General features: G+C 38.3%; 2 protein-coding genes across 11 annotated transcripts in view; one reads left to right on the top strand and one right to left on the bottom strand.

Moving 5' to 3' along the window:
* The window catches only part of KCND2 (potassium voltage-gated channel subfamily D member 2), a 251,006-nt gene extending 240,934 nt beyond the window's left edge, over positions 1–10,072 (top strand). For both annotated transcript variants that reach the window (XM_015853454.3, XM_015853444.2), the window contains exons 4-7: positions 181–279; positions 1,764–1,859; positions 5,011–5,258; positions 6,783–10,072. In XM_015853454.3, coding sequence (XP_015708940.1) covers positions 181–279; positions 1,764–1,859; positions 5,011–5,258; positions 6,783–6,960 — 621 coding nt within the window. In that variant the 3' untranslated portion in view covers positions 6,961–10,072. The remainder of the gene's footprint in view (positions 1–180; positions 280–1,763; positions 1,860–5,010; positions 5,259–6,782) is intronic.
* A 2,639-nt stretch (positions 10,073–12,711) lies between these two features.
* The window catches only part of TSPAN12 (tetraspanin 12), a 43,066-nt gene continuing 39,865 nt past the window's right edge, over positions 12,712–15,912 (bottom strand). For all 9 annotated transcript variants that reach the window (XR_014938789.1, XR_014938799.1, XM_015853413.3 and 6 more), the window contains one exon: positions 12,712–14,324. Coding sequence is in view for 7 of the 9 variants with exons in the window: in XM_015853413.3 (XP_015708899.1) it covers positions 14,019–14,324 (306 nt within the window). In the remaining 2 variants the exon portion in view is untranslated. The remainder of the gene's footprint in view (positions 14,325–15,912) is intronic.

Here is a 15,912-nt window from a genome sequence, read left to right as displayed (position 1 = left end):
TTTGCATTTCTATAGCAAGATATTTGTGATTTGCTCCACCTGGAGGACAACTGCAATGCAGCCTTTCAGTGATTATGACATTGGTATTCATAAGCAGCTGGTTCCAATTAGTAGTTTTAGATAAACAGAATAATGGATACAAGTGCATGTGACACTCTCTTATTTTGTCTGTTTATGCAGAAAGCAAGACTTGCTCGAATTCGTGCAGCAAAGAGTGGGAGTGCTAATGCCTACATGCAGAGCAAACGGAATGGCTTACTGAGTAACCAGCTGCAGCAGGTAATGTGTTTGTGTCCTCCACCTCCACAGTAACAGCTTAATAACAGCACAGCAGCAGTTCATTCTGTTTCTTGCTAGGGCATGTCAGCTTGGGTGTTTAGGCAATGCTGTCTTTAGAGGTAGATTAAGGAAAGATAAGCTGGGCAATTATTACTGCTAAAGGTACTTTACAGGAGCTGATAATAGGGTAATTAAAAAAAAAAACAAACAATCAAAAAACCACCAAGTGAGGAAATAGCCAGTTAGAAATGCTGTGTTCAATATAAACTGGATTTTCAGAGGCAGATCTCATAGAAAACTCTCTTTTAAGAAAGCTTAGTTCATTTGCCTTCTAGGATACATTTATCTCATTTGGCTTTTTGCAGCCAGAACGTGGGTGATAATTCTCTCATGTTCAGTGAGAGAGGTGGCCATAGGGTACTGTTGGCACAGGTGGGTGTTGCAGAGTGGCAAATGTTCCCTGGAAGCACCTACTTTTGTTTTGTTTCTTGGGACAGCCTCAGCCATTACCCCCAGGTGCAGCAGGGACAACAGGACTGCATGTGGCCAGAGGCAGCCACTGGCCTGCACAGAGCTGAGCACTGAGGGCTCACTGTTTCTCTGTCCCTGCTACTTTCTGGCAGCTCCCTGAGGGATACAGGAAAGCTTTCATTCCTCTGTGCCCTTTCTGTTTAAGAAGTGTTATAAAGGCTAAGGTTATAGCATATAGCCAGAAAAGGAAGTTGACTGTGATTTAGCATAAAGGGAAGCGGTCAGAGCTCTCAATTCCTCTTCTGCTCAGAAGAATTCAAATCACTGCAAGAGACACCAAATGGCTTAATTGCCATGCAGCTTTCAAATACCCCAAAGTTGAATTCTAATCTTTCCTATTATCCCACTTCCTCCTCTATTTTATTCTTTTGGTTTCCAGTGAATAATTACGAAAGCAATTAATAAACAGTGGATGCTTTCTACTTAATTCTTCATTCTGTGTCAGTAACATCTGTTGTACGCTCTCTGCAGTCAGCAGATTGGGATCACTGACATGAGTTTTTGTGTAAGCAGCAATACCACACATTCTTTAGTGCAGTGAAATGATCCCAAGAGGACGACTCTATTTAATTTCCTTCCAATAAGGCACATTCCCAAGCAAAAAATATTTTACTGTTGCTGAAATTTATGTTAACTGTAAGTATGTATTAATACAAAATGCAAGGCTTGCGTGTTGATTGCACTTGGAAATTATTTTAGTCGAGCTATACAGGCATTAAAAGACCTAAAATGGAAATATTTAGAAGGAGGTGCAAGGGAAGGACAGGAAGACTTTAAATTAAAAAGAAAAAAGTAAAAGAGTAATCACGTCCAAGGTCATTTGTGTTATCTCACGTGGAGGAGGCATTACAGTTATGCTACAGTATACAATCCAGATTAGTTCTGATCAAATACTTGAATAAGAGCCTTCTTGTTCACACATGAGACTAATACGGAGTTCTTTATATTAACAGTCCTCCAGTGAAGAAGAACAGGCCTTTGTTAGCAAATCTGGCTCTTCCTTTGAAACGCAGCACCACCACCTGCTTCACTGCCTGGAAAAAACTACGGTAAAAAAAAAAAAAAAAATTTCTAGTAAATTTCAACTTTCAAATTGAAAAAAAAAATTTTTCTAGTAAATTAGTCTAATTCTGAATGTTTTCAGTATTTTTTCTAAATAATAAGCCTTTTGTGAACGTGATTAGTTGGGAAGAAAAGCCATTTGATTGTATTTTAAAGCATGGTACCCACTGCACTTGAAAAGGAAAGAGGGAGCCAGATGAGAGTCTCGTCTAGTGTGAAAGGTAAAGTGACATCAGCCTAGGCTAGCAGCATATGTGGCCTTCAGTGTGCATTTGATGGATCACCAGAATGGGCTGCCCAGTGGCTATGCAGTCTCCTCCTTGGAGATCTTCTATAGCCACCTGGATGCTGCTCTGGCGCCCTGCTCTGGGTGTCCCTGCTGGAGCAAGGGGTGGGCCTCCAGAAACCCCTTCCAACCTCAACCATTCTATTTTGCAGCTTCTCTTTAAGGTCTGGATACATAGTGGGACATTGTGTTTTTCATCTTAAAGTTACTGTCTTTTGTGTGTGTGTGTGTGTGTGTGAAAGGACATAGTAATTCTTCTGCTATATTCAATAGAAAGTAATGTGCGATTCTTACCACCATTCTCAAAATAAAAATATAAAGTTTTCCCCTTCCAGTCATTGCTAAAATATTATGTATTCATATATATAAATCAATGTTCTCCAGTAGACAACTTTTTCTTGTAAATAAAATAGCCCATTTGTTATATCACTTAGCTAGTTATATGTCATCTCTCAGGTGCTTATGTTTTTCCATGCTTACCTTCAGAATATTCAATCTTATATAATGGGTTGTAGGACACAAAGTCTTGCTTCCTACTCAGAGTATAATGTTGTTACTTTGCCAGTATTCAGCCTGGGTTCTTTTGGAACATTTTTGAGACATTCTGTACTAGAACCTGATAATAATAATCTGCCTTGAAATGTTCCACAGTTGAATATTACAAACATATTTTCAAAACCTAGTAGTAGCCACAGGTCTTGTTAAACTCTCATAGAAGTCATCAAAAAAAATCCATTTGGTGGAATTCAACCTCAAAATGTTCACGTTTCCTCTAATTATAAGGATGGAATATGGAAAGTTTATGTAAGCAACTGTCTGGCCAGATCTTGCATTCCAAAAATTTAAGATGCAAGTAGAAATTTCAGGCACCCAGATTGTGGAATCTGGAAAGCAGCTGTTTCCTGGTATACCAACAAGAACAAGATGCCTTCTGCATCTCTCCTCCTTCTTCAAAATAACTTCTTTTGAGTGGGGCATATACCAAATGCTACGCAAAGCAGTATTTAATCTTTTCCAACAAATCAAAGCCAATATAATAAAATCTTTCATACTCTATGAAACACACATGAGTAATGTCGTGGAATTCTTTGAAAGTTACATTAATAACGAAAATAATTGTACCAAATGTTATATTTTATAGGCTACATTTAGCTGATGTAAGAACAGTTAATTTGTAAGTGTAATCAAATAGATTAACTGGAGCCATTATATCATTTCAAAATGTTTCCAGTCTATATTAAAAGTTCATTCAGCAGCCCTCTTTAATGGACCCTACTAATTGAATTCTGTTGGTTGCTCCATAAAAGTTTTAGAAAGAACAAAATAATTTTCAGTGGGAAAATGAGCAGAACTGTTGGCAAGTAGAATGTAAGCCCTGAAAGAGAATCTGAAGACAGTGATCAGGTCTTTTTTCTCTCTGAAATTTATGTCCACTGTGTGATAGTGTTCAAAATCTTGTTTGTTGCTGACACATGCTTTAGATTAGTCTATTTTCAAGCAAATCTTTTCTTTCCATATCACCTGAAATGGGTATTCTTCAGTATCAGTCAATTCCACGCACATTTATGTTTGAGTGAAGGAAAAGAAGAAACAGAAATGATGATAAACCTATGAAGGTGTTTCCATTTTTATCAACAGTTGGCTGCAGCTGATACACTATTTATTTTGCTCACATATTTTATATTTGCACTGTACCACAATTCTCCTGGGAAACGTGAGCATCTTTCTAATTAGTGAGTCCTTCTTTGAGGGGAAGATAGTTTTTTCTCTTTCCAATAGATAAACATGCAGCAGGCTAACAAACCTGACGTGAATGACACTGGGAAGAGTGTGAAACAGAGCATAGCCCCTAAACATTGCCAGGATATGTAGATAATTCCATTGATAACTTCAAAGAGAGAAAAAAGGAGGCTTTCCATAAGTGCATGCGAATGTGTCTTAATCTCAGTTTAGTTTGGGCTGCTGCTTTGAATACATATAAATATGTGTATATTCTTTCTTTATTTAGTCTCTTCCTATTATCAGCACCACTGCTTCACTGTTTCAAAATGTGGAAATCACAGCTTAGTGTGAAGCAATCCCCACTCACTTACCAAGTCAACGTAAATTGCCATTTGCCTGAATCTAGATTCAGTTCTAGGACAACCCTATGAAATTACTGAATTTTTGTCTGTGCTGGGATTAAGCAAGGATCGCAAGGACAAAGACCACCTTATTTAATGAAACACTCCATCTTCAGAACTGATTTTGATATTTAGATCTGCAGTAATGAGGAGCATACTGAATGGTTTTATATAACTGTTTCACCATCTCCTGCAAACAAAGGGTATATTTATTTGATTCTTTTTCTATTACATACATGCATACCTTGAAACAGTGCTTCAAATCCTGCTTTCTAATGTGTAATCCAAAACTGACGTATTATGAAGTCATCTGAGAAATATTTATCAATTTTACTCTAGTTTTGTTCAGCAAATCCTATTTCTCAATGGCATTTAGGGCATTTACATAAGCACCACTTTTATATTTACAAATAAACATAATCCCCCATTTTCTGGCACTCCTCAGATAACAGACATTCATAGCGCAGCCTACGATATGGTTTTACAAAAGAACTTGGGTTATTTTTTCATAGCTAAGTACCTTGAGAGTTTTGTTCCAGTGTTTACATTTGTACTGGTATTCAGCCCAGGCTACTATGGGCTAAACACTGTAATCAAAACTAAGCTGTCTAACTTTACTGATTTATTCAGTGGTACTGATTTAAGCCTTTAAGTAAGCATACTTAATATGTCCATTTTAATTAACTTTCTGTGTGTGCTTTGTCCCTTTCCTGGGTTCCTTTGTGCTAGAATCATGAGTTTGTGGATGAACAGCTTTATGAAGAGAGCTGCATGGAGGTTTCTACAGTCAATCGACCCCCGAGCCACAGCCCCTCTCTTTCATCCCAACAAGGCGTCACTGGCACTTGCTGCTCACGAAGACATAAAAAGACGTACCGCATCCCCAACACTGCCCTCACGGGCAGCCGCCACGGCAGCGTACAGGAGCTCAGTACCATCCAGATCAGATGTGTAGAGAGGACACCTCTGTCTAACAGGTACTTCTTAGCATCAGCGCACAAGGAGCTGAAACCTATTTGTTTACTAGGAATACGCTTTGGCCTCCACAAATAGCCTGGGAGGCTGCAGATAAAACTGAAATTGTCATCTAGAATGGACAGTAGTCCTGAAATAGCCCACGCTCTGCTTTCTCCTAATGTAATTCTAAGGTAAAAGAATAGTCAGTCTCTTCTCATTTCTGCCCTCTTATGTCCTCCCCATAAACCGTTGTGTGCTCTTTGCAGAGAATAGCATCCAGGGACTCCAAATGATATAAAATACCAAACAGTACAGCTCACAGGCAAACACAGAAGAAGAAAAAGCACAGAAAAATGTGCAGTTCTCATACACAAGACAAGCAAATGGGGAATAAATGAAAAATATGCTGTTTATTTAGTTCAGAAACGTAGCACAAATTACACTTCCAAATAAGGGAGAGAAAAGGGAAATAAAAGTAGATTGCCAGAGTCGTAAGCGCTGTAGTAATAAGAAGGTCTCTACCAAACAGAAAGTATGAAATGGGTAAGAAAAATGTATTTTGAGTAGTTATTACAAAAGTGAGGAATGTACAGTTTAAGTCTGCAATTTATTGAAAATCTCTGTACTCTCACAAATATACTGTTTGACTTTTAGGTGTATCTGAGCACCATCTCTTGAGAACATAACAAAGGCATCAGAGGGCTCAGAAATGTTGAACTCAGATGTGCTGCCATTTAAAAAAGATGTGTTCTCATCACGAGTTACTAGAAAGATTCACTTTTTAAGTGACATTTTGAGTAGCTTGCTTTAAATAGTTATTAGGTTTGGATTTCAATTCTATGAATAATTCAGCAGCTTGTAGCTAATGGAGTTTTTCAGCTCTTGGTCACCACAGAGCTCCAATCTATCTTGGATTGCCTGGACCCATCCTTTCTCTGCTGGCAGACTTTCTTGCACCGCACATCCCATCACAAAATAACTAACATAGTGAGAGGGAAAAAAAAAAAAAAAGAAAGAAAGAAAAAGAAAAAAAAAAAACTAAATAACAACAAAGTTTGAACTGCCAGTCTCACCTTTTGTGAGTTAGCTTTAAGTTTCTTATTATGCTGAGTTTCACTAACTCAAACAATTTGTGTTCGTATCACTGCGTCTTACTACTGACGGTATGTAACGTACAAAGGCTCTTACATAAAGATGACATCGGGGATTCAGTAGGGTACGGGGAATTTCACTTAGTTTCTGCTTCCCTGCAATGTGAGGCATTTGTCGATGCTGTTTGCTCTCCAGTGAGCAGCCCAAATGCTCAGAAACACTTAGGTGATGAGCTGAGAAACTTTTAGAAGTGTAGCAGGTGGGAAAAAAAGGGGGGAAAGGCCATAGCCCTGGGCCACCTGCTCCTGGGGTAGGTGTTGGTAGGGGCCCAGTGCCACTATGTCCCTCTGAACTCCGTAACAAGGCAGGGCAGAGAGGATTGCACTGAGCACACATCAGGTGTGCAGGAATATGGACTTGCTTTCTTCATGAGTTCTTGTTTCTTCCTCCAGCCGATCCAGCTTAAATGCCAAAGTGGAAGAGTGCGTTAAACTAAACTGTGAGCAGCCTTACGTCACTACAGCAATAATTAGCATCCCAACACCTCCCGTCACCACGCCTGAAGGAGATGATAGGCCAGAGTCTCCCGAGTATTCAGGAGGAAACATTGTCAGAGTATCCGCTTTATAAAATAAGGAATTATTTATAAATTAGAATAAAGACCACTTATAAGCTGAGTTCTGCAGAGAGAAACGAGTCCCGAGGAATGAGAGAGCTGACAAAGACAACACCCCCTGATGTGTGTGCCAGCAGCAACGGAGTGAGACATTCAGGAGAACCACAACAATTTGTGGCTGTCAGTGTCACAGCGTGGAAAACAATGGAGTTTCTACATAGTGTTGGAACTGACACACAGTGGAAGTTTCTGTGACCATCCTGACTTACTGTAGAGCACAATGAAATGTCCCCATTGATGCTTCTTCTTATCATGAGAGCTCTTTTTAGAAAGAAAAAAAAAAAAAGAGAGAAAAAAAATGAAAAAAAAAAGAAAAAGTACACATAAAACAAAAAAAAATAGAAACCTGTGTTCCTGCTGAATGCAAAACAAGAAACATTTTGATAACTTGTCTTTTTTTCCTCCTGTTAATAAACCACAAACTTGTTGAGAAACTATTAAAAAAATAAATAAATAAAAGAAAAAATGCTCATAATGAAATATGTTTGTACTGACTGAAAGAAATACAACCATAATGCATGCTGAAATTATTTGGAGCTGTGATCTCAGTTTACTTTTGTTGTTTTTCAGATTAGGCATGATAAAATATTACTGTAGAAAGGGGCATTTCTGTGCACTTACAACAAGCTGATTGTTAATGTTCCATGGTAGTTGTACAAATAACTTCCCTTTGAAAAATGCAGTGTTTCTTATTCAAACACTCATTAGTGTACTAAAGGTGTTCAGTTAGTTCAATATTTACTATTGTTTTATCTTGCTTCCTAGGTACTGTTACAACTGCAATAAGTCATTGTACACCTGTTGTATCAGGAATCAGGATTTGTTTTTCTTTAAGGTATTTTACACAACTTCATCTACACTATAAACGTCTAATGGCAAATATCTACATAATCTTACAGCCAAACCGTGCACCACAAATGTGCTATTCAGTCACTGTTCTTTTTGTCCGCTGTCCTCTATTTCTATCACAGTTCATTGTCTGCTCCAACATTACCATGCTGTTTGGGATTTCAAGGCTGCTAATGAACAGGTGTAGTCCTTAGTTCTGCAGACATCTTGTCTCATTCTGTATTTTCAGAACAAACCTCTTGTCCAAGTGTAGTGTTGCAGGATCACTCCTATTTAAATTGAGATTGGAACAAAGGCAGTTTGGAGATCAACTAACATTGTTCTCTAAGCCTTCCCTATGGATGTTCTGCAGCATACAGAGTGTTGGCTGCAGTGGAAGATGCTGAAAGACATTCAGTAAAAACAATGGAAAAATTATTCTTGCAGTTATCTACTAACTTGAATCCTAAAATTAGTTTGAGGATTTATATTGTGTTAAGGTATGTAATTCTCTAAGAACACTGATAAATAATGGTTTGGGTCTCAAAGCTATAAAAATGTGACTGATTTCTATTGGAATTTTCCAGTGGGCTGATCTAACAGGTACTATGAAGGCTCTCTTAGTTAAGGTTTTTTGGCTTCATTTTTAGAAGACACTGGTGTTAGAAGAAACCTTTCTGATACAAAAAGGACACTTTTCTTCATGAGAGTGCATTAGATGATGTATCATAATGCTTCATAGGAATGTACACAAACTACCATACATCCTATACATCAAATATACATGGAATATTTGCATATCAGTGCGTACATATATACATCAAGAACACTGGATCAGAAATAATTGCATGTCTGCAAAATAAAATATGCATATAAATCAAAAGACTCGGTACATTAGAGGCCATTACAATAAATGATTAACACAGTTATTTAATAGTTTGAGTAGTATATATTTCAATATAGTATTTGTTAGCATTCTACTGACCTTAAATTTTACATTAGGAGATGACACCCACTAAAAACTGAAACTTGCTGATAGGACACTTTTTACTGCACACACATAATTCTCTGTACCTGTCAACAGAGACTGAAGAGTAGATGATGGACTATCATGCTACAGTATATACACCAAAATGTAACAACTTCACCTATTAGAATTGAATTGCAATCAAAAGGAGCATATAATGTAATACATTATGCTTTTTTTCCTACTGTTTGCTTATTCAGATGCTTGGTTAATTTGCAGTTATCAACTCGCTTTTTGTTCCAATCAGAAAAATTTACTGTAAACCGAGCTTCTAAATTTCTTTCAGATTGTAACAGATAGCAGAAGCACAGACTGTTCTCTGACAGAAGAACACTCACTTTGAGTCATTCTGATGTCAGCTATGCTGTGTTGCATGCCTGTCTTTTACCCTGTTAGAAAACTGTGGTATATCTGCTGAAGCTGGTGGGATACCTAAGTTTAAAGGGGTTAACATGAGAGCTAGAACAGACCTTGAGCTTATGCTTACATCCTCCATCTACCCACGGTCACTCATAAAAAACTGGCTTGGCCCCCACCTTGTGCTAAAAGAACTATTGACATAAAACTGCCTTTACACTAGCATATCTGCAACAGCAGCTTAACGCCATATGGTACTTCTTGAGTAGGAACATAGTTAAATAATGTTAAAAGGCAGTTACCAAACCCAGTTTGGGACAGATTACATACAACCCAAAAAAACCTATTGACTCCATCAGTTCACGTGTCTCTTAAAAGCTCTTTATTCTCCTTTTTGCATGGACTAAAAGAATTGCACTAGAGCAATACACTTGCATAACAGTTAGTTACATCCCAAAACCAACCTGTACCTTCATTCTTAAATTGCAGTTTAGGGAATAATTTAGTATGATTTTGCAGAATTCTAGTCTTGTCTCATATCTCCACATGCCACATGCGAGATCATTGCGTTATTTTGAATTTGGAAAATACACATTCTTTTGGTGTTTTAGGTGATTTAAATGCTGTTTTGGTAGTGAATGACTGTTGATGACTGTGTAAAATGCATCTGTACTGTACATGAAATGTAATTATTTCTGTGTATCATACAAAGAAACCGAAGCTGTTGTTTTTGACAATTTTGTTTGACAGTCATATATCGTATTTCAGAAGGCAGCATAATACATGTGTTATGCTGAATAAATAGACATTTGAGGAGTACTTAAATAAAACATCTGCATGCTTGAATGGGTCAACCTAGTTTTGCAATAACTTATTCATGGAACTTGTTTTTCTTTTTCTTTTCCTAACATGATTCAAAGAGCACTGAATCTGGGGGCAAGGACCCCCAATACCAGTTCCATGCAAGCACATCTGAGCTCATCTAAACCATAAGAGTCACCAAGACCACTCGGCCAGAGATGCACCACGGAGCTGCCCAGCTCAGTGGAAGGCAGCTACCATGTTTCCCTTCCACACTCCCTTTGCTAACAGAGGTTAGCTATTTCATGCCCAGCCTGCAGCAGTAGCAGAGAAATTTGGGGCACTGAATTCTTTTCAGTAATATGAAATCTACCACTCTGTCTTTACTTATTAGAAAATGAACATATCCAGTCACTGTCTGGATGCATATCCTAGGTGACAAAATCACCTCAAGACTGATATCAAATTCCCTTGATAAAATGTTAGTGCACATGCACATGTGTGAACAAAGTCCTTTTGTAGCGTGGAAGCAGCTAAAAACACACTGCAAATCATTTTGCAGAGGGCAACTGACATTGCAGGTGATGCCATACACCATAGCAATAAGAAGGATAACAGCCAACTTTATCAGGAGCTGAGCCAACCCAGGACATTTTTAACAAAAACGATGGCCTTCCCATAGAATGTCTACAGAGGATAAAGATTTTTGAGGGCTTAAATATACTCACTGTAGAAACACAGTCACTGCTAAATTCCTTTGCAGTGAGAGCTGAACTTGCTGTATGGGAAAGGGTGACATTCAAGGAGGAAATTGGTCTGGAGGAGGATAGACTAGTAAAGTGACAGGATAATAAAGGTTTGGACAGGGAGGGTACTCAGGAAGTAATGTGCTCACTTGCCTGTATCTGGGGCCCACAAGAGTACATTTTGCCATTGACCATGGAAATATCCGAGGATGTTCAGGTACTCTGGAAAAGCAATTAGCAGTAACTACACAGCAAAAATGATACTGGATATGTAAATGGAGAGCCAGAACAGCGGTCAGGAGTGAACAACACCCACATATGGAACTGTAAGATATACCTTATTACCTAGTGGTTTTGATTTCTCACTTGCCCGTATTATGTATCAATTTACTATTCAAGTACTCATTTTCTTGGTATCAAGGCACAAGGAGCAAAGAAAAGGAGGGAGTAATGAATAAATGCAAATAGATGAATAAAAATTTTGATGTATTTAGGATATCCTGAGCTTTTAAAGAAATGTAGTAGATTATACCTGGATTTTGCAGTTTTAGATGCAATCTCATTTCACGTGAATTAAACACAATGCTTTAGTGGTAAAAGCTTTAAAAACTATTTTTAAAATCCCTCCCTGAATCATAATTTAACTGTGTAGTCACTGTCACCAACAGTGTCTCTTTTTACTATTAATTCTTTATAATTTTCCCTTAGATTTACAGAGTACTATTACAAAATCCACAGTTACAAAGAGAAAACAGTTACGTTTCCTCCATAAAGCCTTGTTATACGCTCTGTTGGCAGACACAGCAAGATCTTGTCCAAAGACCAGGAACAGCAAATTTTGCCTCCTAAGAAGTATCCCCATTCTCTCGGATTGTTCAGTATGAAGAAGAAGAGGCAACTGTAAGAATGTTGTGGCAATTCTGCCACGTAACTAGCAATAGAAGACTAGAGGGAATGGCTTCAGGTTGCACCAGGAGAGATTCAAGCTGGACACTTGGAAAAAAATTTCCTCCAAAAGAGTGGTCAGGCACTGGAACAGGCTGCCCAGGGAGATGGTCCCCATCCTTGGAGGCATTAAAGAAATGTTTAGATGTTTTACAGAGGGACTTGTTTTAGTGTACAAATGTAGCTGGTAGGTGAACAGTTGGACTGGATGATATTGGAGGTCTTTTCCAACCTGGGTGACTCTATGGTTTTATGATTCCTCAACCACAACAGTGAGGGGCAAAAATGCACAAAATCCCAATCCAACAAACTGCAATCCACCACACAGTTTGTGGTTTGACTTTCTGTCTTTTGGCTGATGTGATTTTGTTCATTTTGGTTTTGAGGAGGAATGAAAACCAAGCAGCACTGGCCCAACCCACTGAGTGACTGCAGGTCACCATATCTTGGACATGTCTTTTTTTTTCCTACATGGAATCTTGTCTGTAGCTACAGAAATGCCGCCCTGGCTAACTGGAAGGGGAGGGGGACACAGAAATCTTCTGGACATGTGCATTAATTTTGGGCATATGAATTTCTGAAAGGTGCATAAAGGTGTATTTCTTGGAAAGTCATTTTAAGCAAAGAAAAAAAAAATGGGAAGCTCTATCCCTTATCTTTTTTCTAATCTCCCAAAATAAATATTAGCATCTCTGTAGGGGAGGTACAAAAGCAAAAGGTAATCTTGCTTGCAACAGTACCTGTGAAGTAATTACACCCACAGGTAGACTGCTGAAAAACAAACATCCCACACAATTGAAGAGCTTAATTTCACCATCCATTGGAAGCTTTCGTAGACGCAATAAAAAAGCAACTAAAATTTTCACAGTTCAGTTTCTTCATGACAGAATAAGTGGAATGGGTAAAGACGCATCAAATTAAATCACATTAGCAGGAAAACCTTCCCAAATGTCACCAAAGCATTCACGCACTGTCTTCATAATAAAAAAGCCACTATGGAATTTAAGACAATAGTGATTTTATTGTCTATCAAATCACACCTTGATTTTCTTTTCTTTTACAAATTTCTAAAACAAAGCAAGTATTTCTAAAATGTAGCATGTAAAAACCCATTTGCCACAAACTACTGTACTCAGTGGAACAAATATATATTTCTGGAGCGTGGCCGAATGTAAAAATAATCCTATGAAATAAACATTGTTCATAAAAATACAGTAAAATGCACTTTCCCCACCTCAATAAATACATTTTAATGCTGTTTCCAGTTGGCATTTTAAGCTGCTAGAGATCTCTTAATGAAGTACAAGCCAAAGTATAATTTCTCCTTATGAACTTTTACAATTACTTCAATAGCATCCGGAATTGAATGACTACAAGCATTCCCCTTGTAGTCTTTTGTTTCTCTCTCCATGGGAATCACAGACAGAATAAAAGATTTATTTATAAAAATGTGCTACTCTATATTGATCCCCATTTTGGAAAGAATGCTTAGGTTTGTTCTTTTCTTTTTACTAAGAAGCAGTCCAAAGAACAAACTGTTTGAAATGAGAATTCTCTAGTACTCAGAAAATTAAAGTCTATTGTCCAGAATCATATTTTTGCTTTTAATCCCTCTTTAATACATTTAAACTTAAAAATTAGTCACATAGTTACATAAAAATATAAGTTTTAGATCATCTTTAACAATAATAACTAAGATAGAGGTTTTGTTAGAAAAAGAAAATCTTGTCCTTTTTACAGATCTTGCAATTTTTTTTAAATCCAAGTATTTACTTGAATTATAGTTCTGTCATCCATGCACACACAAAAACACACAATTCTATATACACAGATCCCTGATTATTTTAACACATTTTCCAAATGGCTTATTAAAAATGCACAAGTCAATTTCAGTAAAGTCACATTTAGTTTGTCCAACGCACAGTCATCTCAGAAGACAAGTATCTTGATGCTTCCTTAGAGGTTCTGTCCATCTACGTGTGAATGCATCAGTATTTTACACATCTTGTAACAATAAGTTACTGTTACTGTGCCCTGTGAATGAATGCCTTAAAAACAAACAAACAAGAAAACAAAACTAATTCTGTTTCATGGCTCTTTTAAGAGGCTGAAAGGCAGACAGTTGCTTATTTGTCTTACTACAGAGGCCTCTTTATCAATCATTAACTGGTATTGGAAGCACAGGAAGACTGGTCGATTTTGCATACTTAATAGAACAGAATAAAAAATTTAAAACAAACAAACAAACAAACAAAAAACACAATTAAAACCCTGGTAACTTTTTAGATTAATTGTATCACCTACAATTCTACAATTCTTCCATTTCGAAGTGTGTATTAAAGCTGTTTGCTGTAGATGTATGTTCAAAGATTCCTGTTAGGCTTGGTTTCAGTAGCTCCACAGAATGGCATGACAGTTGCTGTGAGGTATCGTTCTTCAGGGACATTATTTGATCTGCCCCAGGATCTCTTCTGTCATAGTAGAGAGCCCACAGTAAAGTAATAGTGAGGATCATAGCCAAAATCTGTGTTACTCCAATAGAGATTCCAAGAAATCTCAGTACTTGCAATTGCTTCGTCCCCCTCAGAAAAGTGTACATTTTTTTACCGCATCCCTATGAAACAAAAATAGACAGAAAGTGATTAGTCAATATTATCTGACTTGCAGTTCCCAAGGCTTAACTCAAGTTGGACTCAAGTCCAAATCTTAGCTCTGCACAACAGCACCCAAAATCCAGTCTGTGATCACTGCCCTGGGCAGCCTGTTCCAATGCCCAGCCACCCTCTGGTGAAGAACTTTTCCTAACCCCCAGCAGCCCCTCCCCTGACACAGATCCATGCAGTTCCCTCGGGCCCTGTCACTGTCACACAGAGCAGAGCACAGCGCTGCCCCTCCACTCCCCATGAGTACCTGCAGACGCCATACGGCCTCTCCTCAGCTTCTCTGTTCTGTGCTGAGCAAACCAATGGACCTATACACCTTGCCCTCTAGACCCTTCCTCATCTTCGTAGCCCTCCTTTGGACACTATATCCTTCTCATATTGTGGTGCACCAAATCTGCACTCAGTGGCCATGCTGGGCCTGGTGCACTCCAGGATGTAGTTGACTCTTTTGGCTGCAGGAGCACACTGTGATTTGTGTTCAACTTGCTGCCAGACAGATCCCACAGCTCCCTCTGCGCAGGTCTGCTCTACAGCCTCCTGTGCACCATTCTGTACATATATCCAGGGCTGTCTTGTCCCAGGTACAGAATCTAGCATTTGTTCTTGTTAAATCTCATGCTGTTTGATATTGCCCAGTCTTCTAACTTGTTAAGATATCTATGCCCTCAAGGAAGTCAACAGCTCCCCCTAATGTAGTGTCCTCTGCAAACTTACTATGTATACATTTGAGTCCTGCAATAAAGTTATTGATGAAAACATTAAAGAGAATTGGCAGTAAAATGGAGCCCTGGAGATCCCTACTAAAGAATGGCTGCCAGCCTGAGGTAACCCCATTTAATGTAACCCTTTAAGCCCAACCCATCAGATGCCAGCTATTTACCCATCATTTTACTATCTTCATATTACTAGCTGTCCGTGCTAGATGTAGCAAGTACCAACACCTGTCTTGCTGACTTATTCCCATTGAGACTCTGCAGACATTTGAAGCTTTAAAGTCACTTTGCTGCATTACTGCCTTGTTTTGTTTTGTAAGTGTGGCTACAACAATCTGGTCTGCACAAACTCAAGCAGGGAGCTCCAAAGATCATACTCTCCTCACAATCCATTGGAAGATGGTTATACCCACCACTTGTCCCCACTGCTTCTGGGCAGCTGCAAATTCAAAGCACTTATTTACAGAATTTACACAGAAAATTCTGAAGAATAGGAATGAATTTTAAAGATAACAAATTGATGTTTCCTAAAAATGGAAATTTAGAATAATCACTCTTTCACTGCTCAGCTCTTTTCAAAACATCAGCACACACTCCTGTTTACTGATGGAGCCAATAATTGCTGCACAAGGTTTGGATAAGTCTCTCAAGCCCCTCAAAGTCAGCAAAAACCCACAAAGACACCGGCTCTGAGGACTACTGAACAACAGTGCAAACACAGTATGCTATTTGCTGATCAGAAAAGCTGGTGTCTTAAAAAGGATAAATGACTGAAAAGTGAGCCCTTAGCTATTCCGGCCCATGGTAAACCTTACAGGACTTCAGA

This window comes from Coturnix japonica, chromosome 1, assembly GCF_054131305.1.
Source record: "Coturnix japonica strain WE chromosome 1, WE-NBRP24, whole genome shotgun sequence".
Classification (NCBI taxonomy): Eukaryota; Metazoa; Chordata; class Aves; order Galliformes; family Phasianidae; genus Coturnix; species Coturnix japonica.
The sequence above is the reverse complement of the archived record's forward strand: the minus strand, read 5'-3'. Positions and strand labels throughout refer to the sequence as shown.